The sequence below is a fragment of the Centropristis striata genome, chromosome 9, assembly GCF_030273125.1.
Source record: "Centropristis striata isolate RG_2023a ecotype Rhode Island chromosome 9, C.striata_1.0, whole genome shotgun sequence".
Taxonomy (NCBI): domain Eukaryota; kingdom Metazoa; phylum Chordata; class Actinopteri; order Perciformes; family Serranidae; genus Centropristis; species Centropristis striata.
The window spans coordinates 21,753,699-21,778,769 of record NC_081525.1 but is presented as its reverse complement, the minus strand read 5'-3'; the positions used below and the strand labels follow the sequence as shown (position 1 = coordinate 21,778,769).

The 25,071-nt window shown below is 38.4% G+C and overlaps 2 protein-coding genes across 4 annotated transcripts; one reads left to right on the top strand and one right to left on the bottom strand.

The window, feature by feature from the left end:
* The first annotated feature begins 73 nt into the window (after positions 1–73).
* Positions 74–7,229, top strand: mcoln3b (mucolipin TRP cation channel 3b). 3 transcript variants are annotated; one of them, XM_059341317.1, is made up of 14 exons: positions 74–297; positions 1,537–1,760; positions 1,843–2,010; positions 2,407–2,560; positions 2,679–2,754; positions 2,869–2,965; positions 3,337–3,436; positions 3,610–3,722; positions 4,829–4,978; positions 5,054–5,155; positions 5,662–5,784; positions 6,088–6,294; positions 6,409–6,539; positions 6,822–7,229. In XM_059341317.1, the coding sequence occupies exons 2-14, from the start codon at positions 1,539–1,541 to the stop codon at positions 6,859–6,861; spliced, it is 1,683 nt and encodes a 560-aa protein (XP_059197300.1). In that variant the 5' UTR covers positions 74–297; positions 1,537–1,538; the 3' UTR covers positions 6,862–7,229. The 3 variants fall into 3 exon arrangements, with proteins under 3 accessions (XP_059197300.1, XP_059197299.1, XP_059197298.1); XM_059341316.1 differs by lacking the exon at positions 74–297 and adding an exon at positions 342–476 and having other exon boundaries at positions 6,412–6,539; XM_059341315.1 differs by lacking the exon at positions 74–297 and adding an exon at positions 343–476.
* LOC131977865 (G-protein-signaling modulator 2-like) lies at positions 7,218–24,266 on the bottom strand. Its single transcript, XM_059341314.1, has 15 exons — positions 24,128–24,266; positions 17,547–17,768; positions 17,067–17,202; positions 16,549–16,688; positions 15,878–16,001; positions 15,541–15,656; positions 15,040–15,195; positions 13,983–14,091; positions 13,575–13,740; positions 12,906–13,009; positions 12,199–12,384; positions 11,236–11,398; positions 9,596–9,781; positions 9,402–9,517; positions 7,218–8,307 (listed from the first exon to the last, which is right to left on the bottom strand). Exons 2-15 carry the CDS (start codon positions 17,765–17,767, stop codon positions 8,140–8,142), a joined length of 2,091 nt encoding a protein of 696 aa, XP_059197297.1. The 5' UTR covers position 17,768; positions 24,128–24,266; the 3' UTR covers positions 7,218–8,139.
* Between the last annotated feature and the right edge of the window lie 805 nt (positions 24,267–25,071).

The following is a 25,071-nucleotide window of genomic DNA, read 5'->3' as shown; positions in this document are numbered from 1 at the left end:
AGGAGTGAAAAAAACACGACACTATTGACAGCTGAAGAGCCAATCAGCTTCCAGCAGTAAAATGACGTTCCACTGTCGTGAAAAAAGTACCTGAGCCAGAGGTGTTTGGTCACAAGACAACACACTCGAGAACTTCAGCCGGGTATATTTACTTTAGTCATGACTCTCACAGTAAAACAACAAATCGAGTGATGTTATGCATTTTTAATAAGACCAAGACATTTTGGATACAACGGGCGTGTCGCAGACGCAGGTGGATGTAACAAAGTTGATTAATCTGCTGCGGGACATTGGCAGGTAGGCTCTTGGCTGATTTTATTCATTTCATTTTGTCGTGTTCGCCATCGGCTGGGTTTGACGGGATATAATTAAAATGCTCACACGACAAGTAATGGATAGTTAATAGTTTGTCACAATGCAGGGGGCTGATCAGGTTTCTGAATGCGATCTGCTGTGTATTATTCAACAATGCTCAGGTACACCTGACTTCATGTGCTTCCTCGTCACAGACAGTTGCTGTTTAGTCATCCATTTGCAATGTGGGAAACGACAATAGAAGTAGAACAAGCTGCTTCTACTACTAGGCTAGTAGAGCTTTATATTGATCCTGTGTCAAATGTTGAAGTGTTCTTAGTTTATGTTTCCTTTAAAGGAAATACATCGATTAAGTATACGGGTCAGTGACAAATAAGGGTTGTCAAGCTGTCAAATGGTGTAACCATTTTTTTTTAAAGAATATTAAACTTTTTCCACCTACAGTGTATTTAAGTGTACTTATACATATAATTACTTCATTAAAAACACATATTTCTGAGTATTTCTACATTTACACATTTCTTCAATATTGAGCAGAACATATTCTTAAAACAACCACTTTTTCTAATATTTTGACAAATTATGTAAAATTTGTTATATGCCATAATGCTGCAATGTAAACGTGGATTGTATTTTTTCTCTCATTTTAGTTCACTTTTGTTTTCCTGTATATAGATATCAGATTGTTATGCAAAAATAAATAAATACTGGTTACACCAACTGACAATGTATTAGATATTAGACGTCATTGACCCATACATTTCCTGGCAGTAGTAAAAGGGTTAACAGGCACACCTAACGGCCTACAGTTAAGGCAACCTTTGAAGCCCAGAATGTTCAAGCTTTTATTCAACTTTTTTAACGTCAGGAGGGCAACTGTAGATTTCATAATAGTATGATTTTTTTTTTATCCATCCATTGTTGTCCTTATGTAGGCTATGTAAATGGTGTAAAAAAACAAACAAACAAATAACAATATCTTTGACACAGAGTAAACATTGAACATTAATGGCTTTCAAAAGCACAGATTTATTGCATATTTTTACAGTTTTACATGGTAACAGGCTTACCATTGTGGCAAACCACAAGGCTTACAACCCAGGAAGCAGATCAAGCCAGCTGGCTGTGAAGTCGATTGTTGTTTTGCATGATGGTTTCCACCTAGGCAGTTATGTAATGCAAATATTTATTGCACCTAACTCAGTGTTTAATCAATTGTAGATATGGAGGAGTCCAGTGATTTGTATGACGTGTATGAGACAAATGACCCCCCTCCATGGGCAGACAACCAACATCAGTGTCTGGAGGATCTCGACAATGCAGACGGTCTCAGAAGAAAGATCAAATACTACTTTATGAACCCCTGTGAGAAGTACCACGCTCGCGGCCGAAAGCCATGGAAACTTGTACTGCAGATTGTCAAAATTGCCATTATTACTATCCAGGTAATCTCAGACATGACTTGAACAGACATTAAACATGTTGTTTCACCACCCTGATAACAAATGGTTTTCTCCCCCATCTCAGTTAGTGTCTTTTGGGCTGAGCAACCAGATGGTCGTCACATTTAAGGAGGAAAATCTGATTGCATTCAAGCACCTCTTCTTGAAAGATTATGTCGATGGAGGCATGGATACATATGCTGTTTACAGACAGACTGATGTTTATGATCACATCGATTACATCCTTGAACAGGTAACTGAATGCTAGATTTTTCTTATTATTTCCTCCTTGAAACACCAAGAAAGGGATGATTTTATTTGTTGATCCCTCAGTTAATTTTGATTATGTGACACTTTTTCCTTTTGTTTTTACTTACTGTTACTGTGAATCATTATTGGACTTTTATAACTGCATGCTCATATGACCATGCTTAAGAAGCTCCCATGACAAGATGTAGCCCAGCATGTAACTGGACTTTGTTCATGTCATTTAAATCTGTCATGTTTTGCAGATTGTGACTGCATGAATCCAGCCCTACATTGCTGCAATCACTTTTTTCAAAGAGTTACTTTTGCATCCCAGCACTGTAAAATTGTCAATAAACCATTAACTGTAATATACTTAAGATTTGGGTTTTTCCATTTCTAGTATGGACATCTGCACAACATCACAGTCGGCAATCACGCATATGAGAAAAATGGTGCCCTCTACACGCCTCTGTCAGTGTGTCAGCAGTTCTACAGAAATGGTACCATCTACCCTGGAAATGAAACCTTTGAAATTGATGCCCAAGTGGAAACTGGTATGTGTGCATGATTGAAACTTGCATGGAAAAACAGGATAGTTTAATGATTTTATTCTATGATATTTGTTGCTTGTTTTTCATCATCTTTATTTTTGTTGTGGCACATATCTAACAGATTGCATCAAAGTTTACCCGATGTATCATCCGTCATTGCAGGAAGCATTCCCACAATTTGAACTGCATTTCAAAAGGTCTGCATGTGACATTTCTTTATAGACTTTTTCTTATTGCAACATTGTTTTCCTGTCTTGGTTTTGTATGTGCTGTGAAAACCCCCCAGTTAATGTACCTGCTCTGTCTTCCAGGATGATTTCTGTCAAGATCACATTTGTCCTGAAGGCTATAAATTTACAGACAGTGAGACACCGAGAGCTGCCAGACTGCTACGACTTTACTGTTATTGTAAGTCACTTGACTTGTCTTCAGGGCTCAGTAAACACTCGTGAATCACATCAGACTGTCTTTTAAAAGCAGTGACGCATCTGATCACTTCTTTGCTGCCATAAAGTTGACAATGACTCATTGTGACACTGCACCTTTTCGCACAGCACAGATATAAAATATTGAGCAGGTGTGTTTCCTGTCTGTATTCAATAAAACAATTGAGGACTCAAATCAGAAAAGTCTTAAAATAAGGCAGTTTGGACACAGTACATGCTATTTACATAGTTAAATGTCATCTTCAGTGCATGGAAAGTGAATGTTTAGCTGTTGGATGTAAGGATGTAGTCCTTTTTCAAAGTCTCTCTCTCCTTCTACTCTTTGGTTAACAGATCACTTTCAACAATGAAGCTCACAGCGGCAGGATAAAGGTTGACTTGGAAAATGATGTAGACATCAATGAATGCAGAGACTGGAAAGTAACTGGAGCATGTAAGTTTGCTGAGCTGAATTTTCGTGTGTACAAATGAATCATCTGCATGTCCAGGATCCCTGGGATTCATTAATACTGCTTTCTAGGCTTTAAACTTTTCTGCTCATAAAATCTGTTTGAAGATGTTCTTCCTTTTCAGGTGAGAGTAATTTTAATTTCTCTGTTCCCTCAGCTGCAAGAAACATATACCTGACTGTGCTGTTTGACTGCCTCATCATTATAACGTGCATCACCTCCTTCAGCCTCTGCACACGCTCAGTGATCAATGGGATTCAGCTGCAGTTGGTAAGTTAACTGAACTGACCATAAAAGAAACTATATATGTTATCCCCACGCTGTAGTTTATTTGCACAGATGTGAGAAATTATATAATTCTAAGATACTCTAATGATGTAAACAGGGTCATCTTTACGTCTTACCTTTCTGGTAGACATGCAGGATGTTGCCCATTAATTTTTCTATTGTTTTCAGAGTGTAGTATGCTAAAAAAAATGCTAAAGAAGGGTCATAGTATACTATGTGGTTATATATAATAGTGAACTATAAATGTAAGCTGAATTAAGCTGTTTAAGTATAAAAAGCCATGTTCTAGTATGTCCAAAACTTGAAAAAAACCCACCATGGTATCGTATGTTGAAAAAGTAAAAGAAATGGTCATAGTGTAATTTGTCCAAAAATAGCAAAAAAAAACACCATGCTATTATGTGTCCAAAAATTACCCTCAAAAAAAGTCATACTATAGCATGTCGATTTTTCTCAAAAATGCTAGAAATGACCCAGTTATATTCTTTTGATTCATGTAATAGTATAGTTTGTCCAAAAATAGCGCAAAAAAACAAAATTTTATGGGATGTCCAAAAAAGACCCCCTCAAAAATAAGTCATACCATAGCATGTCGATTTTTGTCAAAAATGGTCAAATTTAAAAAGCCTAAAATGCTTCAAATGGGTCAATAATTGTCTGTTAATACATGTTAGAGTATAATATGGCCAGAAATGACAGAAAAACACCATATTATGGGAAATCCAAAAACGACCTCCTCCAAAAAGTCATACTGTCGATTTTTGTCAAAAATTGTCACATTTTAAAAAGCCTAAAAAATGCTAGAAATGGCCCAATTATACTCTGTTGATACTCAGTGGTAGTATATTATTTTACAAAAATAGCAAAAAAAACCCATGTTAACGGATGTCCAAAAATAACCCCCTTAAAAATAAGTCATACTATCGCATATCGATTTTCATCAACAATGGTCAAATTTTAAAATGCCTAAAAATGCTTCACATGGGTCATTAGTCTATTGATACATATTAGAGCATAATCAGTAACTATTGATAGATCCACCACAATGAATTAAACACAATTCAATTCCTGTTTCATTCCGTTGACAGGAATACACACTCTACTGCAAGAACGACTGTGGTAAAGAAGTCCCATGGTCTGACAAGTTGGAGTTTGTGAATGGCTGGTACATCCTTATCATCGTTAGTGACACCTTGACCATAATTGGCTCCATTCTCAAGATTGAGATCCAGACCAAGGTAATGGGGATTTTCTATTATAGTATGTTCACCCTGTCCATTCGTCACATTTTAAATATTCCACTTTTCTTTTAGGTCCTCACAAGTTATGATGTGTGTAGCATCTTCCTTGGGACCGGCACCATGTTTGTCTGGATTGGGGTTATCCGCTACATGGGCTACTTTAGGAAGTATAATGTGAGTAATTTATCCCAAACAGCAAGTTCATTCTTTTTTTATTGGTAACATGTAGTGCAAAAAATCAACAATATCATCGTCACACTGTTTACAATAGAGGACCTGTACAATGCAAATACAACAGTTGCACATATCACTATTGCTCTTTTATCAGCTGTACATATTTCTGAAAAGGGAAGGCTGCTAAACTTGTTTTTTCCTGATAGGTTTGCCAATGTGAGAACACTTGTCTTGAAGGGGACTTTTTCCTCATTGTAGCAAAACACAATATTTCCTAACTTTATGTCAATGAAGCAGTGCAACATTCTAACATGGCATGACATGCTTGGGTCTTCATTTGAAATTTGATCTGCAAGATCATTTTCAAAACCCATTTGTGATGATTGCACCAAATAACAGGAACCGTTGAAAGAGAAACTCCATTCGTCTGTGTGGTTTCCTAGATACTTGTATTCAGCGTACATTTTTCAGATCTTTGACCATCTGTTTTCTGTGGCTATTTTCAGATTCTCATCCTGACACTGAGGGCAGCGTTCCCAAATGTTATCCGTTTCATCTGCTGTGCTGGAATCATCTACCTCAGTTACTGTTTTTGTGGCTGGATCGTCCTTGGCCCGTATCATGAGAAGGCAAGGAGTTTTTAAACAATACAAAGGAAAACATGCTGGATTTGCAAAAATTGTAATCCAGTTATAAACATTTTTCTAAAATGGCCCACTCTGCATAATGACTACTTTTACTTTTGATAAATTTTGATGCCAATACTTCGGTACTTGTGCTTAATTAAAATTTTGAATGCAGCAAGTTTCTTTACTCAAGTAATCTACTACGTTTACTTGAGTAAATAATCTTGATGGACCACTGTTTATTCACAAAGGACAGAAGCAGACAAAAGTAAAAACCTTTCCTTTCTTTGACCTTTTGTTTTATAGTTCCGTACCTTGAACACAGTGTCAGAGTGTCTGTTCTCCCTGATCAACGGCGACGACATGTTTCCCACCTTTAAGAACATGAAGCAGAAGAGCAGCCTGGTGTGGATCTTCAGCAGGGTCTACCTCTATACATTTGTCTCCCTCTTCATCTACATGATCCTCAGCCTTTTCATCACACTCATCACCGACACCTACGACACCATCAAGGTGATGTTTAGATATTTGTAACCCATCAGTATCATTTTCCCTACCTAGTTTTAAAGGGTGATTTGTGTGCTGGTTATTCAGAAAAGAGTAACTTTTTTTTTGCTACACATTTAGCAGCAGCAGCAGAGTGGAACCCCGACATCGGAGCTGCAGAAATTCATGTCTGTGTGTAAAGATCTGCCAAACTCTGGGCTGTACAGACTGGACGAGAACAAAAGCTGCTTCTTGAACTGCTGCAGCACCAGGTACTGGAGGTCAACTGCAGGACACACCACTAAAGATGAATTGCCTTGTGATAATGCAAACTAGTTACATTATTTTAAAGTCTGTAGAATATGATTTGTAGGCCAGGATATCTCCACAGCACCATGATGCTTAAATCAGTATTTTGACACATTAACAAATATTGCGCCTGTTGTGATTGGGGATATTGAACTATTTCATAATGTGATTGATAAAAACACATTCTATGTTGCCAGAGTTAACCTCTGTAATAAATTCTTAACTCTGCCATTTTCTCTTTTCAGGTTCACGACGCTTCGAGAGAGGTTGACTTCAGAGGCCTAGCTCCCCTTTAATATGGAAATATTGAAAGGCTTTAATGTATAAGCTATAACCTAACAATTGATGTGCACTTTACATTTTATTGGGAGAGTTTGGAAAATACTTTCTCCCCTTTAACATTTTGTTCATGGTGATTGATTTAAGGAGCAGTTTGTAAGTTCTAGAAATGCCAAACGGGAAACGAGGGAATGATACGTTAAAGTTTGGTCTCTATGATGAACGGATACAGAGAGCACTTTGTAAATAAGCTTATTTATATTGACATGTAGATGAAAAAAATATGAGTATTGTTTTACCCGAGCACGTCATTTGGATTGATCACCATGTTGTACACTGAAGATTAAATAAATAAACAGTAATGTAGATAATTATTTTATTTCTCCGTTGTCGTTAGGAGAAGGTTTTGATACAAAAGCTTAACTTTTTTTTTTTACCTTACACTAGTTAATCCCTTGGAAATGTAACAGAGAAAAATCCCATTTCAGTTCATGGCAGTAACTCCACCCGTACAATCTCTAACAATATAAAACAGACAGTCTTCAAAAGCAATATCAGGAGGCAGATGCTAGAAATGGCACCACTTGTCACTACTGCAGCAGTAGCAAGAGATGTGGACCTTTATTTCCCTGGAGAAGATTTATCATCTGATCCTCCAATTATTGTCAAAGACATTAATTCAAACCAACATGTACTACTCTTAAAGACTTAATGAAATCACTAATAGGCAGAACAGGTTGTACCATGTTCCAATTTGCTTAATTGCTTGAGACCGATCCATATATTGTCCCTTATGTCCATCATCATGAAGCAGAAATCCCTTCAGTTTGGCTTATGTCCTTAGATACAGTATGTTTAGTCCAAACACGGACCACCACAGTCCAACAGTTCGTGTGAGTGGCTTGATGCAAGCCTCCAGAGTAGGCGGACATGTCTAGTACAGAGGTCTCCGATTAAAACAAGCAGCAGCGGGCCACACAAAAAAAGGTAGCGACCCAGAGATGCTGTCAGCTATCTAAAAACAAATCCATAAGTCTCTAAAAGCTAAAATTTCCCATTGTACAGTCACAGTTTCGTGTTGTTTGTGATTTTGATTCCTTGTAGAGAGGATTCCTTTTGTGTCCCTTGGATTCTTGGCATTCTTGCAGAAACTTTTTAGGAAGATCCAAAAAGGCAGGAATCAAGAGTGTTGGAGGTTCCAAAAAAAAAAAAAAAAAAGACTTAAAATAGTAGAGGCATCCTTACTTCATCTTGTATCTCCTAAATGAGAAATCACTCATGGAGTCAGTCCGGTTTGGACTGGGTAACACCAGGAGGAGGCAGAACTCGCTGCTCCTCCATCCTGTTGGATTGGGAACGCAGGATGAGACTGAAAAAGTCCTCGTCTGGAACAGTTTGCCCTTTATTTTTAGAGGATGGCGCGGCACACCTCTGGTCGTTCAGGCGGGAACCCTAAAACATTGACAAGAGACAGACAGTGCAGTTATATTAGCGGACACTTATTAAGAAAAATTGGGGACAAATGGCCATGAATATATCAGTGCCAATTTAAGGAAGCTCTTATTAAATAAGGTCTTGTAGATGTTTACACTTTTTAAACACAAACAGTATTTAAGATATGTGGAAGGAAATGGGTTTCTTAGCTTATTTGGCTGGATTAAAAAATACAAACTAAAAAGGTAGTTACTTCCAGTGCCTCTTGAATTTACAAATTTGCTTTAAAATCCTTGTCTACACCTTCCCACTCTAAATAGGTTAAAATAACTGCATTTAACACATCAAAATAGTGGCTGAAAAGTATGTAGGTCAAGCTTTATGTAAGGTCCAATAATTTCCAAGAACTTTCCTGGAAAGAACCATGATATGTGGTACTAATTATAGAAAAAATACAGACTTGTTTAGTTAAAAAAAAAGGTAATCCAAGTAATTGCTAATATAGTCTTGAGAGTCAACATTCATCTAAAGTTTACATTAACAAATTAGTACTATTTAAATGGCTTTTAATGGATAAGCCCTTCAATGGAAAGGCTTTCTTTCTGCCTAATTAGTAACAAACTGTAGTTCTTTCCAGAAGACCTCCTACAAATTTATTCAGAAATTACAGACCAGTAAAATGAAGTTTTACTGGAATCTTCTGTAGATCTATAATATGGGAAAGACTTTATTGTCTGTTTGGGTAGCTAATAATATACTGGAGAACTCTCGCCTCACAGCAACAGAGTCGCCTGTTCGACTCCGGCTTGCGGTTCTTCTGTGTAGAATGTGCATGTTCTCCCAGTGTCAGCATGAGTTCTATGCGGCTTCCTCCCAGTCAAAAGACATGCAGCTTAGGTTTAATTGGTGACTCTAAATTGCCCGTAGGAGTGAATGAGAGCATGAATGGTTGTCTTTCTCTATGTGTCAGCCCTGTGATAGTCTGGCGAACCTGTCCACTGTGTTCCCGGCTTCTCACCAGTCAGCTGGGATCGGCTCCAGCCCCCTGACCCAAGTTCAGATAAGCAGTTAAGGATAATGGATGGATAATATATTGGATTTCTTTATCTCACCTGGCACTTAACGAGCATGTCAAAGAAGACGTCATCCCCCTCAGGCTGCTCAGCGCTTGCCTCGAGATGACTGTAAAGGGAGGGTGTGTGAGGGGTATCTGCACTGGACATTGGGGCTGGAAGGAGAAATTAGTTTTAGTCACAGTATGAGTGGTGATATAGAGGGAGATGACAAATGGGTTGGATTTCATTACCTTGCGGGGGGACTTGATCTGTGCTGGAGGTGGAGGGTGTATGAGGCGGGTTGGAGGTGCTGAGACGTAAGCCAGGAAAATGGCTCAGGCTGACTCGTTGGTCGTCCAGACGACGGGCCTGGGAGCTGGCCAGCAGCTCCAGGAAATGACCAGGATCCTGCAACGGTGTTTCGCACTCCAAAATAGCTAAAAACAGAGATACTCATTATCTGTGGGTGAAAAGTTTTTAGCCTACATTGTTGCTGCATTGTGAACAACGTGTACTGTAATGTGTTTATGTAATGTGTTACTGGAGGTTTCTACTAGAGGGCACACCAGAGAAGTCAGACCATAAAGAACTACCAGATTTTGCATGCAAACATGGCATCACTGCATATGGTTACGATATTCAAAGATACTAAATACAAGCTTTGAAACTCTATCTGCTATATTGTTAATTCTAAGATCAAGGCAGAAACTCAAGCAAGTTGTGAAAATTTCTAGCGATTTGCTCAACCTACTCTCCCAACAGACTTTAGGACACGCGAGGCAGCCATCATGCACACGCAGACTGAAAGTATATCTCCAGCTTAATATGCTTGTGCTAGTAACAGTGAGTTGGGCCTTTTTCCTTCTCTAACTAGGGCTGAAGATGGGGTCAAAATATTGTATCCTGATATGGGTAATTTCATATCATGATATAGCATGTTGTTTTCTGGTAACTCATAATTAAACTATATGAAATAACCACATGGTAAAGTGTATTATTTGTATACTCCTGTGTGAAGTAGGTATTTTAATCAACCCATTCTCATTTATTCAACGCCTTGGGAGCAAGATAAATGTTAAAGTGAAAGAGAAATCGATTTTGAGAAATTTGAATTAGCTTGAGCTTACTATCAGTTTAGACGATAATTTAGGCAATTTTGTATAACGATATATATCTATGATTTCATCACAAAGAAATTCCATTGAGAGACAATAAATTATACTGAATTTATTGCCAAGCCCTGAGTCTTACCAGCATTTTATTTTGATTTGTAGAAGGTAAATACAGGAAAGAGCAAAAAAGAGGTAGAGAAGGATGAGATGTTACAATTTAAAGGAACACTTAACCCAAAATGTCTTGATTATCAAACAGTCCCCACAGGGAGAAGTTTCATCTATCACGGAGCACAAAGACTGTTTGGATGCATGACCATTACAGAGGAGTGCAATAATAACCAGTTTTCAGGATGGCCTGACAATATCAAAAAAGGTTCATAAAAGCTGCTTTGCTCAGTGAAGGATGAAACCACCTTTTACATTAAACTTTAAGACTTAAGCAGTGGTTTGATACTCAAATCATAGATTTTGGGTGGTGGATCACTTTAAGTCATCTAACGCAAAGGATTACACAACATCAAACATGTAAGGACACATTAATGGACATGCTGCATTCACACCATATAGGGGCAAAACGGACTGGCCACAAACGCAGACTAAATATGATGAGTAATTGGCTTGTTATTAAAGGATTAACATGTCACTAAATAAGCAAAGACCATCATCATGTAAAATTTCCACTTCTATTTTATAGATATGCATTCTTAAATGATAACGTAAAGTTGTACTATTACATATGGTGTGAACACAGATGGGAACACAAGGGGCTGACTCACATTTCCTTTCAGCTACAGGTGGGGTGGAGGAGGGGGAGGAATGAGCAGTGAGATGGCTCTGGCCATCCAGGAGGGAGCACCTTTGGTCGTCCATTCTGCTGCCCTGGAAACGAGAGAGGAGGTCGAAAAAGCCATCCTCTCCAATAGTGTCCCGTGATCCCGGCTACAGTGTAAACACAACAAATAGACTTAATAACAAGAGAATAGGGCTTCGGATGTTGTTATCCGGAGAGCTGACAGGCTTTTAATAAAAACAATTAAAATACAGGAGAGAAATGGTAAACACCATGCATCACTTCCGACTTATAAACCCTTCTGTTACAGAAGCTATTTTAATTTAGGGCTAAAACAATTAGTTGACATGTCAACTGTCAGATAACTTATAAAATGAATCAACTATTTTGAAGAATCTGAATAACTGGACAATTTTGATGGGCATTTCCCACTTTGTTCACTCAACATTAATAATCATAAAAACTATTTTAACTATTTTAGCTGGATAAAGCAGACTTACAATGGCAAGAAAAAGTATGTGAACCCTTTGAAATTACTGTTCTGCATCTAAGTATAGACCAACACAATGTACTTAACCTTATACCACACAAACAATTACAAGGTTTCATGTCTTTATGAATGTTTCATGGATGTGTTCAAAAGTGCTGGTGAAACAAAAAAGTGAACGCTTGGATTTCATAACATAGTCGAACCAGCAATAACCTCAACCATGCAAAAAAACAGGTAATTTCAAAGGGTTCACATAGATATTGCCACTGTATATAATATTTACTGCACTCTGCTAACTACATTAGTGCTCTCATTTTTAATTTTTTTCAATGAAATCAGGGGTAGTAAACTAAAGGTGTTTTAAATTGATATAAAACAATAACTGAACTATTAAAGCTGGGGAAATAAGGGATGTTATGAGTAAGCAAGACAATCTTGTGTATTTAGAAATACCGGTACCTGAGGAGACACCGGTGCATCCAGCTCAGGAGCTGAGTCTTCAGTTCGGTTTTCATGCTGGTCTTTTGGAGAGGATTTGTTGTTCTTGTGCTTCTTGCTTTTCAGCCGGTGGAAGAGGAAGAGCTTAGTAGAAGCCTTGATTGTGTTGTTTTTTGAAGACCCGGGGAACACTTCCTCCTCCCAGTCCTATGCATAAAAAGTGCAAACAGACTGATGACTTCGCTAAATCACTGACAGATTCATGTTAGAGGTTTATGTTTCACCCATGTTAAACACTGTAAGTTGTGCGAACAGGAAAAAAGGGACAAAATCAATTTCTACTTACCTTGATGTGCATTCATAGTGATGTATATTAAATTCACCAATCATTTGGCATTTTAGTGCACTTTCATAGTCACAAGTGCAGTTAGTTAAAAGAAATTAACCAAACAATTTGCCCCTAAGTTATCAAAATAAATAAGAAAACAGCAACTTAATTTTTTTATGAGAAGCACAGTATTGTTGCAGTTTTTATGTTCTCTTTTTGTCAAATTTAAATCAGTAATGTTCAGTACAGGTTTGCAAACTGAAGAGCTGAACCATTTAATTTAAAACCTAATCGGAGTGAGCAACTTCCCATAGGTTGCAATGTATTAAGGATAAAAAAAAATACAATGCACATTTCACATCACAGGCGCCTCTGCCTTTTGAAGTATTTTTCTACATACCGGATGTGTAGATGAATCCCTAGTTTGATTTTTGTCAGGACTTGGACATGGACTCACTCCCAGGTTGTCTGCACTGCCTCTCATCCTTGATGGAGACTTGACCCCTGAAACAAAATTCAACAGAGTGGCCACATGTTTTAATATTTATACAGCACTTTACAAGAAAACTCCACAGGGAACCTTTTAAAATCAGTTTTCCTGTAGTTGCTAAAAACACAAAAGTTATTTCGCATTCAGCGTTACTCACCAAATTTTAGTATGTAACCCTGGGCTCTAGAAAAACATGTCAAATGCAAAGCAGATATTCGCGCGCTTTAAATCCAGCATTGTTTTCATTCATGTTTACTAGCTTGCAGTCTTTCCTGTTTTTGTTTGCACATTGCTGTGTTTTATTGGTGTGTTACTGCCACCTGTAGATCAGTGGAGTAGTGAGGCACCATTGGGAACGTGTAGCATGTCACCTGCGTGCAAATTAGTTCATCCATAGCACTGCTAGAGGGTCAAAGACTATAGAGAACCTTTAACGAAGAATCACATCCTTAACACAGAATTTAACATCCCTAAATGTTTAAATTACATAAAGATAATTTAATGGCTTTGATCATCACAGATTCACAAGTTTAATGGTATATATCAAAATGTGAAGGGTGAGTAGCAGCACAGATATACCTTGAAGGCTGGGGTAACCCTGATAGCTTGCTGACAGCGCAGAGCTGTTAGTGTTGGTGTTGCGGAAGATGCTGTGGTGGATGTGGGAGTTGGACTTCAGGCCTACGACCAGCCGTAGGTCTGAAAGGTTCATCCTGGCCGTCACCTCACCGCTTTTGTCTCCAGTCTACAACATGAACGTAAATGTAAACAAAGCTTAGGGCAAAGCAGAGACAAAACATACTATTGCTCACTGGGATTCATTTGCACACTGGCTCTGCAATTTGTTAAATAAATCCATACATTCAAATGATGCAGACATAAGGAGCAATTATTCCCTGCTGTTCCCTATGCAACCAGTAGAGGGGGGTGTGGCCTGATGGCAACTGCTGATTGCCCTCTGAGGGAGGAGGTACAGTAAACAGTCACCTCTTTGGCAATTTCCAGATGTTTTTCAGCAAAGTACATTGCTTGCTGATGATTCCCCAGGGCAGTATGGGCATTTCCTAGACTCCAGTACGCTCGTCCTTCACCGACTCTGCAGGGAGACACAGACGGAAACAGGCTGAGCAACTTCAACTGAAATTACGCAAGACTGGGAAGGGCATTCATCAAACTATCATACAGTTAAATCACAGAAGCCTGATCTTCATTTCACAACAGCTGGTGTTCAACAATTCCATATTTATTATAAAATCAATCTCATATCTGTGGACAAATTTTTTTGGACAAGAATAATTTCGGTTCTTCTGCCAGCAAGAATATTTACATTAATAAATTGACATTTTCAAATCCAATAATCAAACTTTAAAGAAGGGTCTCTCTGTCCAATCAATTTTATACCTTTAACGTGACTGTGATTAATATGATATGATTATTTGTGCAAGTTAATACTACCAGAAATGTTGGCTCCTTTAAGACTATAAAAATAGAGAGGTACTCTCTCTCACTAGGAATTACAGCATTGCTTATTTAGCAGATGTAGAAGAGGAGAAACCAAACACACTGATTTTTATCTGTGAAATAAGTGACAGTGAAACAAAAATAAAACTATAATTACAGCCTTATGGTTGTATGGTTCGGCAAGCCAGTCAAGTTGCAGTTTACATGTCTTTCCAGACTCATATATATAACCATGAGTATCAGGTTTTAGAAACGTTACATAATGTGTAAATATACGTCTATTTTATGCTTGCCTAATTAATACCAGTTTGCTTGTGTGTATGTGAATTTGCAACTTTACTCATAGCTGGTAGTATGTGTCAAATACATTAAACCCATTCTAAGACTTCAATGCTGTTTCCATTTGACTTTGTCTGCTTTTCAGTATTCTTGCAGTTCACTGAAGCTTCATGGCTGTTAGAGCTAACCACACTTTGGCTGGTAATTAGTTCAGGGGCCACCCACATTGAAAACCTACACATCCATTATACTTCAAAGACAGTTTGGCAGAAAGTGGACAACAAATGGCTTTTATTCCCAATACCTGTCATTGAGGTCCTGAGCAATGACCAGATGTTTGAGATGGTAATCAATGGCTCTCTCATACTCCTGCAGTAGTGTGTAGGTGTTGCCCAGACTGTAACAGGCCTGGGCCTCCACTGCTTTGTCCTTCAAAAGCCTGGCCAGCTGCAGAGTCCTCCTGAGGGCGAAACAGAAGAGGAGGAAGACGGTCAAAGAATGTTGAGGGTGGGAGCAGGAGAATGATAATTATCTGCTACTTTCTTTTCTTTCTTTGTTACAATTTTCCAAGGGCTTCTGCATCAAGAAAATGCTGGAGTAAGGGAATAAACACTTTGGAATTTATTCAACTACTCCTCCTGAACTGCATATCTGTACACGTATACAGTACTTTCAGATCAGGACTGTGCAAAAAAAACCCATTAGCCTACTTGCTCTGTATCTGAGTATCATGATGGCATATAAAGATATGTCGATGACGATCAAAAGGGGAGAGCGAGGCCTAAAGCGTCACTTGTTTACTCACTTGTAATGACCAGCCGCCACTTCAAACTGGCTGAGGAATATGTGAGCATTGCCAAGGTTACAGTGGGCCCTCCGCTCAGCAGACTTATCCCCAAACTCTTTAGCGATGAGCAGCCGCTGCCAACCAGGACAAACAGTAGGGTGCACTCAGGTCAGGATTAACAGGAAACATTTTGAGATGATCAAGACGAACACAGACGTCACCATCATGAGGTCGGACGAAACAAAAATGTTCACGCAATGAATGTGTCCAATATCAGATAATGTTGTAACTTGTCTGTGAAAGGTGTTTAAAAATATGCAGCAGACACTAAAAGGTGAAAATGCATGCCACCAACCTTTTCATGTGCAGCTGCTGCAGTTTCAAAGTCGCCCAGCAGATAGTAAGTGTTGCCAAGGTTACCATGGGTACGGCCTTGGGCTGCCCTGTCGCCCAACTCCTTCACCAGGCACAGGTTTGCTCTTTGTAAAAAACAAAAACAAAAAAAATACACAAACACATTTACAGATGTCATGGTGCAAACAGACATTGACACTTTTGTAATTGCTTAATTTTAATGAAAACCCTGCAGGCTGACTGGATGGACAAGAGGGAGGGATTTGGGTGGCAAATTTACAAAAGGTAACCACAAAGCACTTCAGCATCTTACACAAGGATACTTTGATATAAAGTAGAGCAGCTTGGAGCAAACTTGGAACAAACTGTCAAACTAGGTGATGTAGTGCTAAAATGAATCAAGATTCATCAGTAGCATTTTGGTGGATCGTTTAAATGAAGAACCTAGAAATACATATAATGTAACCTTTTTACTAACATTTATATTACCAGATTTGTAAGGCCACATGTTTCGCATGACAAACAACAACCCAACAAACAAAACTAACAAGGTTATTCGGCAAAATGCAGTTGAGGTATCGGCAAAACAATCAAGCTATGTGTATCATTTCTCACGGCTTTCAAAATAAATGCAAAACAACAAATATTTCATGTTTGGAGATTATCACTCACTCATAGTATTGTGCAGCTTTCCTCAGGGCTATCCTGGCCTCCTCTGGGAAGTCTCCTGGCTCGGCTCCAGTCCAGCAGATGCTCTTGCCCTTGGCGTGGTAAACGTTCCCGAAATTATACAGCGCTCGAGCCTGCCCAACCTACAGCACGCACACCAGATTTTCAGAGACGGAAACCAGAGTGACCAGTGCTGTAATTATATACTTAAAATACACTGACACCAGACCTGCTGGTTTGCATGCAGGCTGGCAAACTATTCTAAATGTTGGTAAGCCGACGCTTCGCAGTCATCATGCATACAAAAACTGATCAGTGGCTGCAGAGCAAGTCATGTGGTATGATTGAAAACTAATTTGGATCCATTTATGCTAATCGAAGCAAATGGGCATTTCAGTAATTGACTGAACTTTTTAATTACAGAACAGTGAAAAGTCATCTATTGTCAGTTTGCAAACATAAATGGACTGAGGGAATATTTCATTGATACCTAAAACTTGCTGTACAAACTTTTGACCCACCTTGTCATACATGGCTCTGGTAATTTCCAAATGTCTTTGGCAACAGACCACTGCTTCATCATACCGTCCTAAAAGCTTTAATGTGTTCCCAAGGTTGCCACTGGCTTTTGCCTCACCAAGTTCATCTCCAATTGTTCTGAGATTTCAAAAGGATGAAAAAAAAAACTAATTAGGAAATAATTAGACTGGAATATTAGTGGATTACTGAACTGCATGCATACAAAAACACAAGAGGCAAGAAAGTGATTTACAGCTGCAAGCAACAATAAAGTGGAATGGAGTCTAGAAATGTAATCATGGAGGGGGACGTGGTAATTAAAAAGTTTTAGCATTTGTGATAAAATTAGTGTGAACCGTCGCTAACTCTGGTTAAAAATCTTGACAGTAGGAAAAAAAGTATTTTTAAGGTTGTCCAATCTGGGTTCAAAAGGAGGATATGGTTTTAAAACAAACCAATATTAAGGATGTGAAACTGTTTACCTAGTAAGTGTGAGATCATGCCTGTGGTACTCCAGAGCTTTGTTGTACTCTTGTAGGTGAAAGTAGGCATTGCCCAGCTGGCTGTAGATGGCGCTAAGGATCTGAAGGTCCTCTGTTCCAACCTGGATGGCAGACTCAAAGAAGGACACGCCGGCACGATAGTCACCAGTCTTACAGAGACGTTCACCTTCCAGAGCCAGGTCCAGGCATGATGACTCCATCCTGCGAGAAAGTGGGATCTATGTGAGAAGTGAAAGGGAACTCTATGGCCCAAAGTCATGATATTGTTGAAATATTTAACTATATCCAAAGTAACCTCACATAGGCAAAGTACAATTAAATAATGAAATGCAATCAACACAATGTGAATGTTTGGCTTTTCTTTCCTGAGAAATAAATTAAGTGGATGTACCAGCATCAAAGCACTGTACACAAGTATTCTTCACATAGAACAAAATGAAACAGCAAATGTTGAGCAGAGAGAAGTCCAGACCATGTGAGGCCGCAGACAAAAACTATAAATCCAAAATAGGACGGAACATTTCCTGTCTGTCGGGAGCCTAAAAACTCCAAATTTACCCTGGAATGAAAATCTGTGCCTTTAGAGTTAACCATGAACAAAAAGTAAACTCAGATGTGTCTGTGGTAACAACTACTACTTTATAGCCTCCACACCCTTACCATCAACTGGTTTTTTCAACATAAAAAAAAAAAAAAACATGAATCAACAGGATTACATCATGAGACTCTACAACAAATCCAGTCATGCATGGCTGCACACAACATCCAGCATTTACTTCATTGTGGGATGCAGTTACAACATACAATATGAAAAGTTGAATTTAATTTATTTAACTTGACTTTTCCTAATTTTGGACTGTACTTTTCTGTATTCAGACCTAGAAAGAGGTTGTGTTCACAAACTGAATTCAACCTCTTTTCCTCTATAGACAAAAAACAAACAGCCAGGTTAGAATATTTTTTTTTAAGTGCAGATCATATGAAAACAAATAACTTTTCATTTAATAAATCATAGACTTATGACATGAGGCATGAGTATGAGTACATGAGTACTACCCTTCCATGTTGACTTTAAGCGCCCCTGAGATACCCATTATAAGGGCTACCAGACAGATAGCACTCCTCCCAGTCTGTCTCCTGACCCCTCAACAAACTAACTGAAAAATTCATGGTTCAGGTCTGCCACTGCCAGCAAATAAAACAAACCATGCTGTATTTGCTGCAGGACTCATTTATGCCGTGCTGCCTTAACTTACAGCTTTCTAAACTCTGAAGCTTCCTTATCTCCATTCATCTGTACTACTTAAATAAATCTTGGTGGGAAGGATAAAAGCAGAGTTGATGCGGAGGGATCAGAAAATAATGTACAGCTCTACAAAATAAAAAAGGCATTTTCTCTTGCGCATAAAGATATTATTCATTGGACATGTTTTCTGTGATAGTATACACTGTCATGCTGTGAAACCTAAGAATGGATCTTCTAAGATAATAACTCAAAGCTTAAAAACATACTACATTAACAGGCTTCCCGACATCCAACATAACAATTCATTAACCTGACTCAATGCAAAGTGCCATACCGATGCCCAGGTCCACCTACCTGTTGCCTCTCCCCTTTCGGATGCATTCAAGACAGTTTGACACGACGGACATTTCACGGTTCCTGATTGCTCTCTGGAGCAAACGCAGCTCTTTCAGTACAACAATCTTAACCTTCTCTTCCTTCACGTGCATACACATAACGCACGGAGGCACAGTGTTCCAATTGCATGAAAATAAAAGAATCACGCCTCCCTTGCTGTCCCTTTAGAGCACTCTGCTAACCCATGGTAACAGCAAAACAAAGGACTTAATCCGCTCAGCGTTCACATTGACCTTAACGAGCAGGAGCAGGGGCGAGAGACCTTTTGTTTAAGCAAGAACAGATTAACACCAGGTTGTTACTAAGCAGAAATGAACAAGGAGAGAGTGGTCTAGCTCTAGGTTTCCAAGTTTAGTAGATTGTCTTTCTCTGTATGACTTAGACATCAGTAACATGCGTCTCTAAGCCACCCGATGGTTTGTGTCACTTCCAATTAAGCCAGACCTCAGTGGTAATTATAGCCACTTTAAGTGCCTCCAGTGAACCCTAAGGCTATTTGCTCAACACCCCAAGAAATCAGCTATAGGCAGCTTGAATGGATAGATATTCTTCTATTGACCCCTCAAGAATATTTACCTGCATGATAACATACATTTTAATGACATGGGTTATTCATTGTTGGATTTCAATAATTCTCAATGAATTATTTCCCTAATCCCTCTGAAGCTTGTAGTTACTCAGCTGTTGTCGCTTTGGTGAAATCCACTTGTCTGAATTAACTAAGAAGTCTGCCCCAATGTGCCCTCTAGGGGAAGAAACAATACACTGCCACCCCATTAGGTTGAGCACAAGGATTGCATGGAGCAAGCCATGTGACATTAAAGCTGCCACCTTAGCTGACCAAAAAACAGCTAAACCATTATATAATCACTGTGAATTTGGGGAATAACGCAATCCTAGTGCAAGTAGGAAAATTTTACACTGGGAAAAAAATTAGATAATGATGCTTTTTAAATGTCTTTTCTGGAACAGCAACTCATTTTTAGTGCAGCTGCTCTTGTGCAGTTTAACCTTGTTGCTTTTTTTTTTTAGGGAGGGTACGAAAAATGTAAAATTCACCGAGCTGGGAAAATATATGTTGCAGTTAGTGCTTGAAGCTGGACCTGCAGGTATCTGGTTATCAGATTGTATCGTAGGTAACGAACTAGCCTGCAGGTCATTGACACAGAGAGTGGAATTCATTTAGAGGAAAATGTGCCGATGGTACCCTGACTTGACAGGGCTTGTTTGCAATTCCTAGTTTTACAATGGGGTGATGCAATACATGTCAACTCTCAACAGACAATGACAACATAGCCTGCAATCAGGTGCATATTCTCACAATTGTGCCAGTCATGCCATGAAATATTTACATTGTGGTTAGTAAAGACCTCCTGTAGTCTGCTCAGCATCCTTCATCAGTTAGCCAATAAGGTTTCATGTTACTGACACAGAAAAACTGGTGTTACCACCCTGACATCTATGAGGGCACTCAAGTTTGTAAATATACAGATAAAATCAAGTACATGGAGGATTAACTAAAATTAATTTGAAACAATAAAAAAAAAATGAGTGGCATTTGTCCGATAAAATGTCCGATATTCCCTTTAGAATTAAAAATATCAGAAATACACATTTTCGCAGTAATACACAATTACTGGTATTTAAAAAAAATCCATTTTGGGGGTGCAACTAAGAATTATTTTCATTCTTGACTAATTGGCCAATAATTTTCTCAATAAATTGATTGGTCAATACAAATTTGAACCAGCAGAAGTTAACATTTAAGTGGCTGTAACATCATAATTTGGGCATTTATGCTTGTTGAGTAATCATGTAATTGACCAATTGTTTCAGCTTTAATTGACATCAAATATTATGGGATAATTTTACAATTAGGCATTCAGGCCATCTGCTTTAATCACAATATAAAGCAGAACTATATCTGAACTTTCTTCATATACTAGGCATTGAAAACTGTCAATTTTGCAGACATCTCAAATTCAATTCAAGTATATAAGGATATTACGGTTAATGTGATACTGAACATGCAGCCTACCTCTGTCGGACATGAAGTAAATGCACCCTGTCCTGCACATGTTGCCAATAAATGCCGCCATACATGACAGTCAGCCTGGTAGTCCTAACAAGAGCAAGAGACTGAACCACATGATGGATTGCCGCTAACTGCCATGCTTAAGGGGTTTTCCAAGAAAAATCTGGAGACTAACTGATAAAGGATCATCATTGGGAAAGGCTGAATACTGCAATGAATGGCTTCTATTGGACAATGGAAGTAGTGAGCCGTCATACTATCTCTGTCCCTCCTCCTATCTTGAAACTGGAGCTGTGAAGCAGGAGTAAACACTCACTGACAAACACCGCCATGTGTTCGCACCAGCAACATCTTATTTTATTCATTCATTCAACAAACACAATCAAGTGATTTTGAGAGGATGCAGATGGGAAAGCACTTGAATCAACAAAGCCCTACAGTTTAAATATTCATTGCTGCTTAAGTTGTCACAAATTTTGTAGAAGCTGTCAGTTCCAGAGTAGAAAAAAATATATCAATCAATCAATTTGAGCAAAATTAACCTTAAATTCACTGGTTTGTAAAATAATGCCTAGGATAGTGAATTGAAGACTTTATAAAAGTCAATGAAATGTTGGCCTATAAAATAGTGAATTTACCAGAGCATTATTATACTTTTTAAAGCATGACATTTTGTAGTAGAGGTGTCATGATTCTCAAAACCACGATTTAATTAGGCTTTTAAGGTCACAATTTGATTCATTTTTTTATTTTCACTTGTTTATCAGTAGTGAAGGCTGTGCCTTTGTTAGGTTATCCAGTCTTGATTCATTAATAACAGATCATTGGTATTATGCCCTTGCAACTATTATTCAATACTGGCAACTTTCCCTTTCGTTAAAATTAAATTTGTAACTTTAACAATACATACCTAAAAAAAACTTTTATGGCCACTTTATCAGGTAAAAAAACTCCCCACACCTTCAAAACAATACAGGAAGGGTTCCTATTTGTGCCAAGCTCCACAAACATGTCAAAACAGAAACTTGAGATTCAACAGACCAGGCAACATTTTTATCCACTATGCACAACTCCCATTGTGGTGATCATGTGCCCTCTGTGAGCTTTTTGTTTTGATTTTTCTGCACATACCGTTGCACTGAGCTGTGCTGGACTTGTTTGCCTCCCTATTGGCTTGAATCAGCCTATTATCCTATGACCTCATTCACTGACTGAAGTGTTTTCACCCAAAGAACTCCAGCTGACTGCATAATTTTGTGTTGATTGCATCATCCTGTAAACTCTACACAGCACACTGCTCAAACATCCCAAGGGTGCAGCAGTTTCTGATGCAGCGACCACAATGTCTGGCAACAATCACACCATGTTCAAAGTCACTTTAGCTCTTTGTAATATTTGTCAAACAGTAACTTCACTTTCTGACCTGACTGCATGTTCTACATTATTTTCCCCATGGTGTTTAAATGTGGGTTGTAGCTATCAAAGTAAAGAAAAAGAAAGGCAGCAAATGCCACTGAAAAATATTGGCATCTTTCTCGAATCCAAAAAACAATCCCCCATTGGATGCACAATAAAAAAGCTGCAGATTGCACTGAAAAAATATTGTGAAACAAATTAAATCTCAACAGCACTGAAACGAAGTGCAAACAGTTACATCTGCACAGTTCATTTCCACAGCCTCTTACCATGTAGCACTGTACAATAGCTTATCAATATGAAGAAACACTGGACATATTAAAGAGGAACTGAGCTGTATGGCCATGTAAAAACAAAACAGCAACAAAAAGCACTAAATACTTGCACTTTCACTTTTTATTTGAGCTGTTAATCCAAATTGATTTCAAGTTAATGTATATATCATAAATATTGCTTGTATAGATTGAGTAGATTGAGAGGTGAGTGCAGTTAGCTAGTTTTTACCATAAAGGCCCCAAAACAGCCCTGCATAAACAAAACTATGATCCGCACACCATAATGCTTATGGGATCTGTTTTTTTCCACAATAAAAGGCTTTAACTTCTTGATTAGCAGGATTACTTGTGTGGAAAACCACAAATTAAAAGAACTGCAAGTATAAAGAAGCTCTTTGCTCTGAGTTACAGTCATTTAGTCACATATGCTAGAGATAAACCATAACCATTTCAATATGAATACGCCCAGCCATTCACTGTCCAATTAAATGATGCTCTCTAAAGTAAAAACCATCTTTTCTTTTGAAGAAAGCCTCATTTGAAGAAACCATCATTAGAGACTCAACCCTAACCCTGCGTGGGAAAAGAGGTCACGAGAAAAGTTAAATGGAAAACTGAGTTGCAACACCATCGCTGTAGTCGACTCTTTAATGATAGCTTTTCCAGATAAATTGAGTGTGCTTCATAGAGAAGTCAAATGAACATTACCAATAAGAATACAAATAATGATGTTTGAAAAAAAAATCCCACCAGAATCAGAATCAATTAAACACTTGCAATTAGAAACATGTCATTTTATCCTAAAAGTTTCAAATCCTGTTATGTTATACTTGAATAGGGGAACTTGAAGTTGCGTTAGCCAAATTATTTCCAGTAAATCTCATGGTGACACATTCAACACGATGATGACTGTTTGGGAAAATGACATAGTATAAAGCTGGAAATGAGTCAGTTAAATATGAACATGCCATCACATGTTGGCTGTCTGACTGAACGGCAGACAGTGTTAAAGTAAATGAAGTGGAGATCCGTTATGGTCTGTTAACTACAATAAAAACAAAGACAACGTGAAAACAGAGCAGGGGAATAGCATAACGAGCGTTTTAGCTAGCTAACACATTTAACGTTCCTGGAAATGGAACACGACAACATAACTGACACCAAAAACTTTCCAGGTAATCATTTCACCTACCTCAAACAGAAGTACGTGAACGAGCCGTAAACATGGATTCAGCTGTAGAAAGTATTTCCACCAAGTTAAAATGTCTTGAAATAATCTTTTCGCCCAGTTGTTTACTAAACTAGTCACTCGTCCATCTGGAAGGAAGATGACTCCTTCACTGTCTCGGGAAGCACAAGTTGAAGAAGCCACTCCTCGCGCTGAAAATCTGCCTCCAATTAGAATTCCACGACTGCTGCCTTCAAGTGCCGTCGGACATGCTGTCATCACTACTTAAACGCAAGCGACCGACCAATCAATTCACAACAATCTGCTTGACGTTTACAGGGCGGAGAAAATGTGAAGGCCATTAGTAATTGATTAAAGTTATGTTATATATAAAAGCCTGCGGCAATTATGGATTAATTCAGCAGCAGTTACACGCCAGACGTTGTCCTACATCTGAAGGTCTCTCCCGCCCCCTGTCGCACAAAGTGGCTCCGCGCTACTCAGTTTATTAAAACAGCTCCTAAATGTAACACTGGCCTGGCAATTTATTAATATTTAGAAGATGTTTATGCATTCTGAATTCGCAGCGGGGAAATTTCCGAGAAACACGTGAAGGTAGCAAAGGGTTTATCAAATATTCTAAAATTTCTACATAGAGGTAAAACAAAATCCCTTAATTTCAATGTTAATTTTAATTTATGCAACATAATGACTTTCTAAATATATGTTATGAGAGATCTGTTGAATCCTGGGCAAAGTCAAAATGCATTTGTTGTGGAAGATATCTGTCAGCTGATGTTTTCAAAGTCAAAACTATCACTGTCACTACTTCTTGTTTGTTTTCCACAATATGCTTTTAACAACCCTCAATTGACCCCAGTGAAGCACATTTCGAGACGCCACGTTTCACAACTGTCATACATAAATATTAAAATTACTACCATCTACCAGCCACATGTGCTCCTTTA